We start from the raw sequence: 17,059 nt of genomic DNA on the forward strand, positions 1-17,059 counted from the left end.
AGGTTGTGGATTCAAGTCCCACTCCAGAGACTTGAGCACAAGAATCTAGGCTGACACTCCAGTGCGGTGCTGAAGGAGTGCTGCACTGTCGGAGGTGCCGTCTTTCAGATGAGACGTTAAACCGAGGCCCCGTCTGCTCTCGGGTGGACGTAAAAGATCCCATGGCACTATTTTGAAGAAGAGCAGGGGAGTTATCCCCGGTGTCCTGGCACAATATTTATCCCTCAATCAACATAACAAAAACAGATTATCTGGTCATTATCACATTGCTGTTTGTGGGAGCTTGTTGTGCGCAAATTGGCTGCTGCGTTTCCTACATTACAACAGTGACTACACATCAAAAAGTACTGTACCATGTCCGCCCACAGTTACACCACTTTATCCAGTACCCCTCTGAGGAAACTCAGACCCCCGTAGACTTTAACCTAGACTGGAAGCGGATCATGGGGTCAGTACAGCTCCTGTTGAGCTAATTAAAGCAAGCACTGCCTTAATAACTAGTAATTCCAGTCCGTTGCTATACAGTCTGATGTCTTGTTTTCCCATTTGAACAATAAAGCATTGTTGAAGAAAAATGATGCTCATAATTCGAGTGCGTTCTATAATGAAACAATTAAAGGAGTTGGTGAACTGGGCAGGTAGATGTAAGTCACCATCAAATTACATTTGTTTTCCCTCTTGCCCTTTGAATTAGAGTAATCGGGTAACTCTGAAGATGGATGTGTCGCATACGGAACACTCCCATGTAATTGGCAAAGGAGGAAACAACATCAAAAAAGTAATGGAGGAGACGGGCTGTCATATTCACTTCCCCGACTCCAACAGGAACAACCAGACCGAGAAAAGCAATCAGGTAATTCTCAGACTTTGTACTTCATAGCTCCTGACATTATGTTGGGCCAGTTATCCCATTAGTTGGCCACTGCTGGATTTAACCCACTGCCAGCTTCTTCTCACTGCCCATCCATCATCTGTAAATCCAACTACAGTTGGTGTCTTCATCCTCTCCAGACTATTTGGATAACCACCTTATTTCCAAATAATTCGTCAGATGCTAGTTTTGCAGTTGGTGTTTTTAATTTTTTTTTAAGGAACAGTTTTTGGTAATGAGTTTGTAATATGTTACTTTTGTGATATTCTTCGTAATTATAGTAGGAAGTGTGAGAAAGTGAACTGTGATGCAGCCAAGTGTCAGTTTGGCTCATTTGGCAACACTCTCGCCTATGAGTCAGAAGGTCGTGGGATCAAGTCCCACTCCAGAAATTGAGCACAAAATCTAGGCTGACACTACACTGCAGCACTGAGGGTGTGCTACATTGTCAGAGGTGCCATCTTTTGGATGGAATGCTAAGCCAAGACCTCATTTGCCAGCTCAGATGGACATTAAAGACCCATGGCTCTATCCAAAGAAGAGCAGGGTGTCCTCCCAACGTCCTGGCCGACAGTCTGTCCGTGAACCAACGTCACAAAAAAAGCCAGATTATCTGATCATGCATTTATTTTGTTTGTGGGATCTTGCTGTGCGCAACATTTGCCTATGTAACAAACAGTAACTGCTCTGAAAAGTGATCCATTGATTGTGAAATGCTTTGAGACATGCTGAGGCTGTGATGAGGTGCCAAAGAAATGCAGGTCCTTTCTTTATTTGCCAATTTACCTTTCTGTTTTTCCCAGCCTTTGAGGTAGAACAGGTCTTATTTGACAGATGAAAATGAAGGCCCTTCAGTTCCTCCTCCCTTGTTCCCGCCTTTGAGTGCTCCTGGATGAGCCGCCATTTCCTTCAATTAATCATTGGGAAGATCGAAGCCATTGTCTTCAGCCCCTGCCACAAATTCAGTTCCCTCGCTACTGAGTCAACATGGTTTTATGAAACGTGTTTGACAAATCTATTTATTAGAACTTTTTGAGGGTGTAACTAGCAGGGTAGATAAGGGGGGACCAATGGATGTAGTATATTTGGATTTTCAACAGACATTTGTTAAGGTGCCACATGAAAGGTTGTTACACAGGTTAAGGGTTAAGGGCTCAGGGCTCATGGGGTTGGGGGTAATATACTGGCCTGGACAGAAAACAGAGAGTAAGGATTAACGGGTCGTTTTCAGGTTGGCAGGCTGTAACTAGTGGGGTTCCGCAAGGATCAGTACTCAGGCCTCAGCTATTTACAATCTATTTTAATGACTTAGATGAAGGGACCGAGTGCAATGTGTCCAAGTTTGCTGATGATAACAAAGCTAGGTGGGAAAGTAACCTATGAGGAGGACACAAAGAGCCTGCAAAGGGATATAGGTAGATTAAGTGAGTGGGCAATAAGGTGGCAGATGGAGTATAATGTGAGGAAATGTGAGGTTATTCACTTTGATAGGAAGAATAGAAAAACAGAAGTTTTTTTAAATGGTGAGAAACTATTAAATGTTGGTGTTCAGAGGAATTTGGGTGTCCTTGTACATGAAACACAGAGTTAACATGCAGGTACAGCAAGCAATTAGGAAGGCAAATAATATGTTGGCCTTTATTGCAAGGAGGTTGCAGTATAAGAGTAAGGAGGTCTTGCTACAATTGTACAGGGCTTTGGTGAGACCACACCTGGAGTACTGTGCACAGTTTTGGTCTCCTTACCTGAGGAAGTATATACTTGCCTTAGAGGTGGTGCAACAAAGGTTCACTAGATTGATTCCTGGAATAGGAGGGTTGTCCTATGAGGAGAAATTGCATAGATTGGGCCTATACTCTCTGGAACTTAGAAGAATGTGAGGTGATCTCATAGAAACATATAAGATTCTGAGGGGGATTGACAGGGAAGATGCTGAGAGCCTGTTTCACTTGGCAGGAAGGTTCAGAACTCTGGGGCATAGTCTCAGGGTAAGGGGTCGGCCATTTAGGACTGAGATGAGGAAAATTTTCTTCACTCAGAGGGTTGTGAATCTTTGGAATTCTCTACCCCAGAGGGCTGTGGATGCTCATTCGTTGAGTATATTCAAGACAGATTTTTGGACTTAAGGGAATCAAGGGATATTGCGATAGGGCGGCTAAGCGGGGTTGAGGTTGAAGATCAGCCATGATCTTATTAAATGGTGGAGCAGGCTCGAGGGGCCTTGTGGCCTACTCCCGCTCCTATTTCTTATGTTTTTATGATTCCAGCCCCCTTCCTGGCCACTGACTCAGGCCGAACCAGACTTGACATCCTATTTGACCCTGATCTGAGCTTCCGACCCCATATCCTCTCCATCACCAAGACCGCCTACTTCCACCTCCGTAACAATTCCTGTCTCTGCCCCGCCTAACTTATCTACTGCTGAAACCCTCATCCATGCTTTTGTTACCTCCCGATTCGACTATTCCAATGCTCTCCTGCCCGGCCGCCCATCTTCCACCCTCTTTAAAAACTTGAGCTCATCCAAACTCTCTGCTGCCCCTTATCCTAACTCGCACCAAGTCCCGTTCATCCATCACCCACCCCTGTGCTTGCTGACCTGCATTGGCTTCCAGTCCACCAACACCTCGATTTTTAAAATTCTCATCCTTGTTCTCAAATCCCTCTGGCCTCACCCCTCCCTATCTCTATAACCTCCTCCAGCCCCACAACCCTCCAAGAACTCTGCGTTCTTCCAATTCTGGCACCTTGTGCATCCCCGATTTCCTTTGCCCCACCATTGGGGGTTGTGCCTTCAGCTGCCTCAGCTCTCAGCTCTGGAATTCCCACCCCAAACCTCTCCACCTCGCTACCTCTCTCTTCTCTAAGATACTCCTTAAAACCCACCTCTTTGGCCAAGTTTTTGATCACCTGTTGTAGTGGCTCCCTCTTTGGATCGGTGTCAAATTTTGTTTGATTACGCTCCTGTGAAGCGCCTCGGGTTGTTTTCCAAGTTAAAGTTGCTGCTTAAATGCAAGTAGTTGTTGTTTTATTCTCAAAATAATCATTTATTGATTTCAGAAAGCATGAGCATCTTCATTCTGGTTTTGCAATTCCCAACCATGTTGAATTGATGCTGAGTTTGTGAGGTTTACTTTGGGTGGAGATGTTTCTCATTATAATGGAGACTGAGACCGTAATGCCACCAAGTCTTTTCTTTCTCTCCTCTAATGGTTTTGTAAATACAAGAAAGTAAATGTTTTGTCCCACTAACAAAAGCTGATGACATTGGAGCAGAGTAGGCCAGCTGACAGTTTAGGTTAGATGATGGGATCCAGGCAGAGCTGCAGTTTTGTTTTGGAGTATGCTTTGGTGCCGATGTTGTACTGTCTGTTTATAGAGTAGCCAGCATAAAAACTGCATCTGTGCAAATTTAGTGAATGACTTCTATTACTTAACCGTCTTTTATTACTTATCGGTGCTATTTATGTATCTGTCTGTATATTCACCAGCTGCCATTTAGAAACAAGCTAAGAATGAAACTTTCAGGCAAGAATGTCCCAGCAAGAACTGAAGCCCTCGCGCACTCTCTCATTTCTTTGAAGTAGTTTAATGTCAGTTCATGACCATGCCCTTAATTTAATGATCGGGCATCTGTCACAGATTGTTTCCAATTTTATCAGCTGCCATTTTGAACTAATGGCCCAGAAATTTGGGCCTCCACGGGTGAGTACGCATGGGGTACTCACCCGTAAGCCCAATGGAAGTGCCGGTTTCGTGCATGCGCGGGAAACCGGCACTTCCATTCCCTTGAGAAAAAAGGTTAAGAGGTGGAACGCGTGCGCAGGAGAGGCAGCGCGTGCGCATTGAACTTACGTTTCTTTTGCAGGTTTTCCCAGGAAGGTAAGTCTCCAGAAGTTAGAATTGTAAAAAGCAGTCGCAAGGCCTGCTTTTTACAAGGTAAGTGGTGAATTAATTAAAATTAAAACATTTTTTCCACAGGTTTATTATTTTTAAATACTTTAAAGAAAGGTAAGTTTATTTTTAGCCCCGTTAGAAAATAAAATTATGTTTTTCAAAAATTTAAATTATTGTTTAAAATAGTTATTTCATGTAATTTATAGTTTATTTTAAAAATGTGATTTTTAAAAAATTTATTTGAAGATTTAGTGATGTTTTGGGACTTATAGTATTTATAGGTTTGACAGACTTATGAATGAAGCATTCCCTGCTACCATTGGCTCTCCATGGCCCACGTGATCCCAGGGGACGCATCGAACTAACTGCACCCCTGGGATACGCAAGCACTGCGCGCCGGCAGTTGGAGGAGGCCCAGGATCGGAATTCCACAGGGGCCCACAGCTCAACGGCCGGCGCGCAAGGTAAGTGCAGGTCGGGGGCTTGCACCCGCGGGAAGCCCCTGACCCGAATTTCTGGGCCAATGTTGTTCAACAAGGGCTCACATTATCTACACCATAAACACCATCTCTTGATCCGCTACCATTGAAGCTCCTGGTGACATCTCCAAGCTAAAACTGACAGCCACCTTGACCAGAGACGAGGCTGAGAAAGGTGAGGCAAGTTAAAACGTACAGTAGAACATTAATATTTTTGGGAAATGTCTGAATGCTATTTTCTTAAAAAAAGAAACATTCTTATTTCAGAAGTGTACACATAGTTGGTCCAAAAATACTGAGTTTTATAAAAAAGCAAGAAGCCAAAAACCAAACTCGGAATGAATGTCCCTGATGGACAAGACCAGGTTCTCGACTTCACATTATAATTATCACCATGGCCATTGCTTGTTTTGTTCCCTAAATTAAAGCTTGACTGCTCGTTTTGGATTATCTTTTAATTAAGCTGATTTGTAATTAGGAACGTGACAATCGAGATTTGAACAGTGGTACTTTGCTGCTTAATGGCTTAGACTAGAGAATGTCATGTTTAATGCAGTCAGCTGCTGCCAACTTGGCATCTAATGTTCCACTTGATGAAAAGGATGAAATAATTGTCTGCCTGTCATAGCTTTAAGTGTCACTGGACATCATGCTGACAGGTCGGCCCACAGATTGGTAATCAGCCCAGCAGCTGTGCTCCAATGTAAGGTCACTGCCTTTGCCTGGTGGGCCGGCATTCGCTGTATTGCAGAAACATTTACCGGGCCCTAGACCCAACAAAGAATCCCTGCTGTAATCCAAAGGGAAGTAGTCACTGAATTGTCTGGATCCATTGCCCACTGTTGTGGCTTTGGTAGGAACCAGGGTACAGGCGGAATTGAAAACGGTGCATGCAAGACACATGAACCTCCGATTAAATAGACGACACACAGCAGAGCTTATTTAACTGGTTTAGGACGTATAATAAAGCACTGACTTGGGATTTAGAGATTGTGTTGATAAAGGTTGGGCTTGATGCAGGCAGCTGATTTGGAGTTATGGGTGACCAGTCATCCCCTTGGGCCAATAATTGGATGACCTGATCTTTAGAAACATGGAGAAAGATTACATGCTCATGTCAACCACCGGTGCACATTAGTGATGAGAAACTCAAATGAGGAAAAAAAACACAAAATACTACAGAAAATCAAATGGTTTGATTCCGGACGGATGGAAATTGTGTTGAGTTAGACAGGGCCTTTGTACTTCACAGGTGAGTTAGAGATGGACCTTCACGTTTGTTTCCAAGCTTGGTTCCCCATACTCTGCCGGTCTGTGAGGGAATTCCAGGGGGTCTGTGAGTTCATCAGATTTCTGTATTTTTCTGTATCTGTGCGCTTATCAGCATGTTATTCCTGTTGCTGTATTCATTTATTACAGTAAAACATTTCCTGAAATGTTAGCTACTCAACTTAAAGCAATGCTGACTGTTTTTGGAAATGTTGAGAAGAGGTCTCCCTGGAAGCCTGCAGGATCCCCAGGAATGTGTCATTATTTGCAGGGTGTCCCCAGGAATTTGTCATTATTTGCAGGGCGTCGCCAGGAATGTGTCATTATTTGCAGGGTGTCGCCGGGAATGTGTCATTATTTGCAGGGTGTCGCCGTGAATGTGTCATTATTTGCAGGGTGTCCTCAGGAATGTGTCATTATTTGCAGGGTGTCGCCGGGAATGTGTCATTATTTGTAGGGTGTCGCCGGGAATGTGTCATTATTTGCAGAGTGTCGCCGGGAATGTGTCATTATTTGCAGGGTGTCGCCGTGAATGTGTCATTATTTGCAGGGCGTCCTCAGGAATGTGTCATTATTTGCAGGGTGTCGCCGGGAATGTGTCATTATTTGCAGGGTGTCGCCGGGAATGTGTCATTATTTGCAGAGTGTCGCCGGGAATGTGTCATTATTTGCAGAGTGTCACCGGGAATGCGTCATTATTTGTAGGGCGTCGCCGGGAATGTGTCATTATTTGCAGGGCGTCCCCGGGAATGTGTCATTATTTGCAGGGCGTCCCCGGGAATGTGTCATTATTTGCAGGGCGTCCCCGGGAATGTGTCATTATTTGCAGGGCGTCCCCGGGAATGTGTCATTATTTGCAGGGCGTCCCCGGGAATGTGTCATTATTTGCAGGGCGTCCCAGGGAATGTGCCATTATTTGCAGGGCGTCCCAGGGAATGTGCCATTATTTGCAGGGCGTCCCCGGGAATGTGCCATTATTTTCAGGGCGTCGCCGGGAATGTGCCATTATTTGCAGGGCGTCGCCGGGAATGTGCCATTATTTGCAGGGCGTCGCCGGGAATGTGCCATTATTTGCAGGGCGTCGCCGGGAATGTGCCATTATTTGCAGGGCGTCGCCCGGAATGTGTCATTATTTACAGGGCGTCGCCAGGAATGTGCCACTATTTGCAGGGCGTCCCCGGGAATGTGCCACTATTTGCAGGGCGTCGCCGGGAATGTGCCATTATTTGCAGGGCGTCCCCGGGAATGTGTCATTATTTGCAGGGCGTCCTCGGGAATGTGTGATTATTTGCAGGGCGTCCCCGGGAATGTGTGATTATTTGCAGGGCGTCCCCGGGAATGTGTCATTATTTGCAGGGCGTCCCCGGGAATGTGTCATTATTTGCAGGGCGTCCCCAGGAATGTGTCATTATTTGCAGGGCGTCCCCGGGAATTGTCATTATTTGCAGGGCGTCCCCGGGAATGTGTCATTATTTGCAGGGCGTCCCCGGGAATGTGTCATTATTTGCAGGGCGTCGCCGGGAATGTGTCATTATTTGCAGGGCGTCGCCGGGAATGTGTCATTATTTGCAGGGCGTCGCCGGGAATGTGCCATTATTTGCAGGGCGTCACCGGGAATGTGTCATTATTTGCAGGGCGTCGCCAGGAATGTGTCATTATTTGCAGGGTGTCGCCGGGTATGTGCCATTATTTGCAGGGCGTCCCCAGGAATGTGTCATTATTTGAAGGGTTTCCCCACAACAGAAGTGTTTGCAAACCACATTTCTAATTGATTGCAATGGATCTGCTTTGATTAACAGGTCTCCATAGCAGGACAGCCGTCTGGTGTAGAAGCAGCCAGAGGTCGTATTAGAGTAAGTTTCTGACCTGATTTTACCGTGGATTTTGGTGATGCATGAAGTTCTGTTGCCACTGATGGGAGACCCATCAGTTGCTGATGTAAGATCACGTGGACTTGTATAGAGCCAGATTCTCCGCTTACGTTACTATAGCCTCACAGATCTTTTATGACAGTTGCAAGAAACAGGACTGTTTGGTGGTCAGATGGCAACACTTAGAACAGAAGAGCTTCGTAATTAGAGTTTAAAAGATGAAGATTTGAATTTTATGCAAACTACAATTTTTCTTGTTAAACTTGCTTGGCGTGCGGAGAATGTACGTGGCAGATTGAAGCTCTGGTCTGTGGAGAAGATCAATCTGTTGTCAACTAACATGGCAACATTTTTGTTCATGAAAGTGGCTGATAGCTAACCTCATCATGACTTGAAATGAGTTTTAAGCCCCAGTAGCTCCAGAATATTTGAGACCAAAGTCAACAATTACCTGAATACGATTGCGAAAAGAACCTTGGGACCATTTTCAATGGAGAACCAGTCATTTGCACAAGATGCTGCTGCTGACTGGAGACAGTCCGTACACTGGCACGTGTGGGAATGTAGAACCTGCACCTAGACTTCCTTCCACTTACCCGATGCTGGCGCAGTTCACAGCCCAAGCCCTAGTTTCAAAGTATTTTTGAAAAGAAAAATGAGCTGCTCGTCATCTTTTGACCGGTGTGAACAGCTCCCGGATCTCTCCATTGGCTGCACATGTGCGGTACTCCCACCGACAGTGGCACCCTACGATACAGAGTGGGGTGAGTACTGTGCCCTAGACGCGAGATGGTATAAAAATCACCACTCTTGCAGGGCTATGGGGAAAGAGCGGGGGAGTGGGACTAATTGGATAGCTCTTTCAGAGAGTTGGCACAAGACGATGGGCCAAATGGCCTCCTTCTGTGCTGCAGAATTCGATGATTATATGTGCAAGAAACAATATAAAAACTGCCACTTGTTCAGTGCGAGACAAAGTATAAAAATTACATCAAATAATGTTCACTAAGTTAAAATAATCTTGACGCCTGGGAAGAGCCATTTAATTGTTTAACTTTGCTTTTTTTTTAAAAAAAACACTTATTGCATATTTATGCATAAACTTAGATTGAACAATGTCACAATGCATAGAATTTTATTCTTACTGCACATAACTGTTCCCTTTTTGTTTTTAAACAAGTATTGGACTAAACTGTTGACCCTTAGCAGTTAGTTGATTACGGTGTGGGAGGTAGTGAGCGATATTCCTGAATCTGTGGCAGTGTAGTGTTTTATTAACAATAGTTATTATTTAGTAAATGTACAATGTTCTGCTATCTAGGAACTGCTCCCTCTGGTGATGATGTTCGATTTGCCTATCGCTGGCATTTTGCAGCCAATTCCAGACCCCAACTCGCCCACGATCCAGCACTTATCCCAAACCTATAACGTTTCCATATCCTTCAAACAGCGGTCACGTATGTATGGTGCCACCGTCATTGTCCGAGGGTCTCAGAACAATGCCGCAGCTGTCAAGGTGAGAACAAATCTCAACAAGTGTTGTGAAGATACCAATTTTGCCTTCAGTAAGGCAGATAGTAAACACTTCAAGCTTTAGAAAACATCTCTTACAGACCAGATTAAAACACTGACTGAATAATGGAATCTTAACTACAGAAGGAGGCCTTTCACACCATTGTACCTGTGCCGGCTCTTTGAAAGAGCTATCCAATTGGTACCACTCCCCCGCTCTTTCCCCATAGCGCTGCAAATGTTTCTTTTTCGAGTATAAATCCAATTCGCTTTTGAAAGTTACGATTGAATCTGCTTCCACCACCTTTTCAGGCAGTGCATTTCAGATCATGAGAACTTGCAGCGTAAAAAAAATTCTCTTCATCTCCCCCCCTCTGGTTCTTTTGCCAATTAGCTTAAATCTGTGTTCTCTGGTTACCAACCATCCTGCCACTGGAAACAGTTTCTCCCTATTTACTTATTTGAACACCTCTATTAAATCTCCCCTTAACCTTCTCTGCTCTAAGGAGAACAATTCCAGCTTGTCTAGTCGCTCCAGCTTATCTAGTTTTTCGGACTGGAGGAAGGTACACAGTGGTGTTCCCCAGGGGTCGGCACTAGGACCACTGCTTTTCTTGATGCATATTAATGACTTGGACGTGGGTGTACAAGGCACAATTTCAAAATTTGCAGATGGCACAAAATTTGGAAGTATAGTGAACAGTGAGGAGGAGAGTGATAGACTTCAGGAAGACATAAACAGGCTGGTGAAATGAGTGGACAGGTGGCAGATGAAATTTAATGCAGAAAAGTGTAAAGTGATACATTTTGGTAGAAAGAATGAGGAGAGGACATATAAACTAAAGTATACAATCCTGAAGGGGCTGCACGAACAGAGACACCTGGGGGGTATGTGTGCACAAATCGTTTAAGGTAGCAGGGCAGGTTGAGAAAGCAGTTAAAAAGGCTTATGGGATCCTGGGCTTCATAAATATAGAGTACAAAAGTGTGGAAATTATGATGAACCTTTTTAAAACACTGGTTCAACCCCCACTGGAGTAGTGTCCAATCCCGGGCACCACGCTTTAGGAAGGATGTGAAGGCCTTAGAGAGGGTGCAGAAAAGATTTACGAGAATGGTTCCAGAGATGAGGGACCTCAGTTACGTGGATAGACTGGAGAAGCTGGGGTTGTTCTCCTTGGAGCAGAGAAGATTGAGAGGAGATTTGATAGAGGTGTTCAAAATCATGAGGGGTCTGGACAGAGTAGATAGAGAGAAACTGTTCCCGTTGGCGGAAGGGTCGAGAACCAGAGGACACAGATTTACGGTGATTGGCAAAAGAAACAAAAGCGACGAAAGAAAAAACGTTTTTACGCAGCGAGTGGTTAAGACCTGGAATGCACTGCCTGAAAGGCTGGTGGGGGCAGATTCAATCATGGCTTTCAAAAGGGAGTTGGATAAGTATCTGAAGGAAAGAAATTAGCAGGGCTACGGGGAAAGGGCGGGGGAGTGGGACTAGCTGAAGTGCTCTTGCAAAGAGCCGGCACGGGCTCGACGGGCCGAATGGCTTTCTTCCATGCTGTAACCATTCTGATTCTATGACAGAAGTCCCTCATTGCTGGTACCATTTTAGTAAATCTCCTCTGCACCCTCTCCAAGGCCTTGACATCCTTCCTAAAGTGTTATCCAGAATTGGACATAATACTCCAGCTGAGTCCTAACCAGTGATTTATAAAGGTTTATCATAATTGACTGATAGCCAGCTTGTACTCCCCCCTTTGTGTACCGGACAGAATGTACAGTAATGTAAAGCAGAAAATACCAGACATAAAGTGTACTGTGCACAGTTCAGGTATCCATATTAAAAAAAGAATATAGAGGCACTGGCGAAGGTGAAAAATAACATTTACAAGTTTGATGTCAGAACTGAGAGGTTATACTTATCAGGAAAGAATGATCAGGTTTTTCTCTGGAAAAGAGAAGACTGAGAGGTGACCTAATAGAGCTCTTTAAAATTATGAAGGGGTTTGATAGGGTAGACATAGAGACAATGCCCCACTTGTGGGGGAGACCAGAACTAGGGGCCATAAATATAAGACAGTCACCAATAAATCCAATAGGGAATTCAGAAGAAACTGTTTTACCCAGAGTGGTGTGAGAATGTGGAACTCGCTACCACAAGGAGTAGTTGAGGTGACTGGCTTAGATGCATTTAAGGGGAAGCTGGATCGGCACATGAGGGAGAAACGAATAAAAGGATATGCCGATAGGGTTGGATGAAGTAGGGTGGGAGGAGTCTCGTGTGGAGCACGGAATAGTTGGGCCGAATGGACTGTTTCTGTGCTGTTAATTCCATGGACATACGCAGCAAGTCCATCAGCATCAGTGAAGAGAAGAGACCATTTTTTTTTGGGTGAAACCCCTTTGTCAGAACACAATGTGTCAAATGTAAACTGCCTGTTCTAATTCTAGGAAGGGACTGCCATGCTCCTGGATCATCTAGCTGGCAGCCTGGGCAGTGCCATCCCCGTGAGCACCCAACTAGACATTGCACCTCAACACCATCTCTTCATGATGGGTCGCAACGGGAATAACATTAAACATATAATGCAGCGGGCAGGAGCCCAGATCCACTTTCCCGACCCCAGCAATCCCCAGAAGAAGTCCACAGTCTACCTCCAGGGCACCATCGAGTCCGTCTGTCTAGCTAGACAATACCTCATGGTATGCATGAACATTCTGATATATCTTCTATAAACGGGTCATTTGTAGAGTCGCTGATGCTTAATTTTACCAGGATTTTTTTTATGATGAGGAAATGCCTTGTTAATTTGACAGAGCAGCAATTCATGGTTGACTTGGCTCCATGATCGCTGTAGTAAACTTTGAAAAGATAGTTGGAAACTATTTATGACTGGGCCGCACAAACACATAAACATAGTTTTATGCGAGATAGTGTGGTGCTTATGGAACTGGACTAGAATTCCAGATGTCATGAGTTCAAATCCCAGCATGGCAAGTTGTGAAACTGAATTCAGTACATCTGTTATTTGTGGGCTGGCAGCAGAAAAATGACCATAAAACCTGCTGGATTGTTGTAAAAACCGAACTAGTTCACTAATGTCCGTCAGGGGATGGGAACCTGGCTTCACTACCCAGTTCAGCCTACATGGTTGACACTTAATGGCCTAGCAAGCCACTTAGTTGCCATGGCAACTAGAATGGAAAATAAATGCAGCTTTTCCAGTGTCCCCCACTTCTGTTAGTTCTCAGCAGCTTAAGAGAGATGCAAATGAATAAGCACATAGGTCCAAGAGGGTCCGTGGTACACCTATGCAGCCACAAAGACAGAATCTTGAATATCCATTAGCAATGGAATATTCCTGTCTAGAATGGATGTGGGATTTTAGTTTTCTCCACTGTAGGTATTTAGGATGATGGTGTACATTTTTGGCTGTAACTGCATTAAGAGGCTTTTCTTGAAATTCCCTAAGTGGACATACTTGCTCTGAAAGGAAATAGATGTTTTAAATGTGTAACGTTTTTCCGTGAATTCCTTGTATCATCCTTTTGAGGTCGAATGAAGCTTAGAGTCATGTAAAGGCCTTGTGTACATTTTAAAGACTTGTGACAAACCCAATCCAAAATGATTTGTTAATAAAGGTTAATGACATGGAGGGGGGGAGGGGGTAATTTTCACTTTCGCCGCCTTGGTTTGAATCTGATGATGTTGGAAGCTCCACCCGTTGTACAAACACTGAAAGCTAGTAATCAGGTACAAAAAAACAATTGAAAAGGCTAATGGAATGTTGGCCTTTATCTCAAGAGGGCTGGAATACAAAGAGGTGGAAGTTATGTTACAGCTGTACAGAGCTCTGGTTAGACCCCATCTGGGGCACTGCGATCAGTCTGGGCTCCACACCTCAGGAAGGATATATTGGCCTTGGAGGGGGTGAGATTCACTAGAATGAAACTGGGACTAAAAGGGTTAAATTATGAGGACCAGCTGCATAAACCTGGCTTGTATTCCCTTGAGTATAGAGGATTGTGGGCTTATCTGATCGAGGGGTTTAAAATGTTAAAAGGATTTGATAGGGTAGATACAGAAAAACTATTACCTCTGATGGGGGAATCGAGAACGAGGGGGCATAATCTTAAAATTAGAGCAAGGCCATTCAGGATTGAATACAGGAAGTGTTATTTCACACACAGGGTAATGCAGATCAGTAACTCTTCCCCCAAAAAGATGTTGAAGTTAGGTCAATTGATCATTGGGTAAGGGTATCAAGAATTCCAGACCAAGGCGGGTAGATGGAATTAAGATACAGATCAGCCATGATCTAATTGAATAGCGGAATAGGCTCAAGGGGCTGAATGGCCTACGCTTCTTCCTATGTTCCTAACTCACCCAATTTTCCTTCCACTGAAATCAGTGGGATAAAAATCAGGCGGGAGGTACAGCAGGACTTGCAATCCGCTCCACCAGATTACTGCCCAGGTGGTGAAGGTGAGACTGACCCCTCATGAAGTCTTAAGCTGCCATGTTTGTTCAGATATCTGACTCGCTCTGGCATTAAGCCATTTCTCTGGGACATCCAGCTCTATCCCAGGGCTATCAGAATGTAGAATGATACATATATACACGAGCAACTTCTTTTTATCTTCTTCATGTTTCCTGCCCATTTTTTTTTCCACAAAACTGCTCCATAAATTCTACTGTGGAAACTATAGCACCCCTTTAAAAGTTGAACATAGGTTGGGCACTTCACGTGTTGACTTTAAAAAAATAGAAATAAAATTCTCATGTTTTTTTCTCTTCCAAATTTAACCCGTCCTGTATCTATGCTGGCCTCATCAGTTAGATACCTCAACCTCGCATCTCTGCAGATGCCATTACATGGCCCCTTGGCTGTCCTACCCGGAGGTGAGCTTCAGCAACAGTGTTGGACGCCCTTTCCCATATAGACTGGTCAGGACTGATAGTTGCTCCATATTGGAATCCAACGCACAGTTAGCAATTCACGATACAGCTGCAACCTTGTCTTCCAGTTGCGCGTCTGGCCCTTACATCTTCTACTTCGAGAAGAACTGTGCCCTACCCTACCTACGTCAACCTTACCCCACCATGGGACCTCTGATTTTAACTTTGGACTCCCTCCTATTGTCTCCTCTCTATTCCCCATTTAGTATCAGGATATATGTATCCTAATCTTGCTATGTAACCAGGCCTATGTAACTTGAGTTTTCCCTGTGTCCATTCGCGTTCGTGTTTTGGTTGCCACTCCAGACCCGAGCCCATCACTTCTATTTCCACTTATTTCCCTCCCCCTTTTTTTCTTTTCTTTTCTCTTTACCCCTCCTAGACCGCTCTGTCCTGTTGTCATGCCTCCTTTCGTTTCTTCCCTCTCGGGTACTCTGCCCTCCCAAATCCCTGCCCCAACCCTTCAGCACTCTTCGACCTTCCTACTCTCCTGCCACCATCCCAGGCTTGACTCCCTCTTCGATAAGCCTACAGCTTCCCTCTGTGCCTCTCTCGGCATTGTCCGAAGGGCCCATCGCGGCACTTGTCACTGCCTCATTATGAGCAGCAACCCCAACTGTCCCATCCTCTCTCGCCAAGCGCACCTGCTGGGGACCAACTTTTCCTACCTCCTTCCCGTCCCACTCACCCCTCCCAATGCTGACCCTGTGGACTTTGCCACTGGATCAGCTATCACCACCCCTCTCCGCATCGCCTCCAAAATGTCCGATCACTTGTGAACAAGGCCCTTGCCCCCTTGCCACCCATGAGCTTATTGCGGATGATTGCTTCAACATCATGGCTTTGACGGAAACCTAGCTGAGGGGTGATGACACCTTCCCCGTAAATGAAGCCTCCCCGCCTGACTATACCTTCCACCACTTGCCCCACCCAAACCGCCATGGTGGCGTGTGGTTCTTATCACCAAAACACAACTTGGTCTGTCCCCCTACTCCTCTGGCACCACCTTCTTCTTCGAGCATCTCACCTTGTTCCACCCCTCTCATCTCATTTAAAATCCTTGTTCTCTACCGCCCACCCAAGTACCGTGCCAATTGTCTCACCAAGATATCTTTACTGCTTTCCTCCCTCAGCCTTTCCACTGAGCGACTTCTCATCCTCTCTGATTTCAATCTCCATCTCAACTCATCATGCTCTCTCTCCTGAGTTCACTGCCCTCAACATTGAGTTCAACAACTGCAGATAATAACCTCTGCCCCCATTTTTTCGGATGGCAGCTGTTGATGATTCTGATATTCCCATTTGCACCTCTTCTAGACCCATCTTTTGGTTCTTTACTTGTTCCATTACCATCTCCTTTTGCCTTGGACAATCATATCTTTTGTCATTTAATCTCTCCTGTCTTCCACCCATCACAGACCTTACCTTTTGTTCTTTCCTCTCCTCCCCCCTTTCCCTGCCTCCGCACTTGCTTAAAACTTTGTTACATCTCTAACTTTTCCAGTTCTGACGAAAGGTCATCGACCTGAAACGTTAACTCTTGTTTCTCTCTCCACAGATACTGCCTGACCTGCTGAGTATTTCCAGCACTTTGTTTTTATTTCATGGCTTCTTTGTCACTAAGATTGAGACCATCCATTCAGTTGCCTCTGCCGCTTCCCTCCCTTCCCCCAGCCCACCAGGCCAAACTTCCTTTAAGGTTCCCCCCCTGCCCTAGCCCTGTACCCACATCTTTCTCTAGTTTCACTCCTGTCTCCCCTTATGCCCTCGCCAAGCTCATCTTGCCCATGAGACTCACCTCCTGCTCCCTCGACCCTACTCCCACGAAACTGCTGACCACCCAACTTCCGTTCCTGGCTCTCATGTTAGCTGATATTGTTAACTGTGTTTTCCCCTCAGGTACTGTCCCCCTCCCCTTCAAATCTGCCGTCATCACCCCCTCCACAAAAAACCCTTAACCCCTCTTTGCTTGCAAACTACTGCCCTATCTCAATCCTCCCTTTCCTCTCCAAAGTCCTTGAACGTGCTGCCACCTCCCAAATTCGTGCCCATCCTTCCCGGAACTCCATGTTTAAATCCCTCCCATCAGGTTTTCGCCCTGCCACAGTACCGAAACGGCTCTCATCAAAGTCACAAATGACATCGTTTGTGACTGTGACAAAGGTAAACTATCCCTCCTCATCCTTCTTGACCTGTCTGC

General features: G+C 45.2%; 1 protein-coding gene across 2 annotated transcripts in view; it reads left to right on the top strand.

The window, feature by feature from the left end:
* LOC147113661 (protein bicaudal C homolog 1-like) overlaps positions 1-17,059 on the top strand; it is a 332,983-nt gene that overhangs the window by 267,838 nt on the left and 48,086 nt on the right. For both annotated transcript variants that reach the window (XM_085994910.1, XM_085994911.1), the window contains exons 5-8: positions 695-853; positions 8,316-8,369; positions 9,709-9,903; positions 12,351-12,602. In XM_085994910.1, the coding sequence (XP_085851036.1) occupies positions 695-853; positions 8,316-8,369; positions 9,709-9,903; positions 12,351-12,602 (660 nt within the window). The remainder of the gene's footprint in view (positions 1-694; positions 854-8,315; positions 8,370-9,708; positions 9,904-12,350; positions 12,603-17,059) is intronic.

This window comes from Somniosus microcephalus, chromosome 8, assembly GCF_052327205.1.
Source record: "Somniosus microcephalus isolate GS21.2 chromosome 8, FLI_Smic_1.0, whole genome shotgun sequence".
NCBI classification, from domain to species: domain Eukaryota; kingdom Metazoa; phylum Chordata; class Chondrichthyes; order Squaliformes; family Somniosidae; genus Somniosus; species Somniosus microcephalus.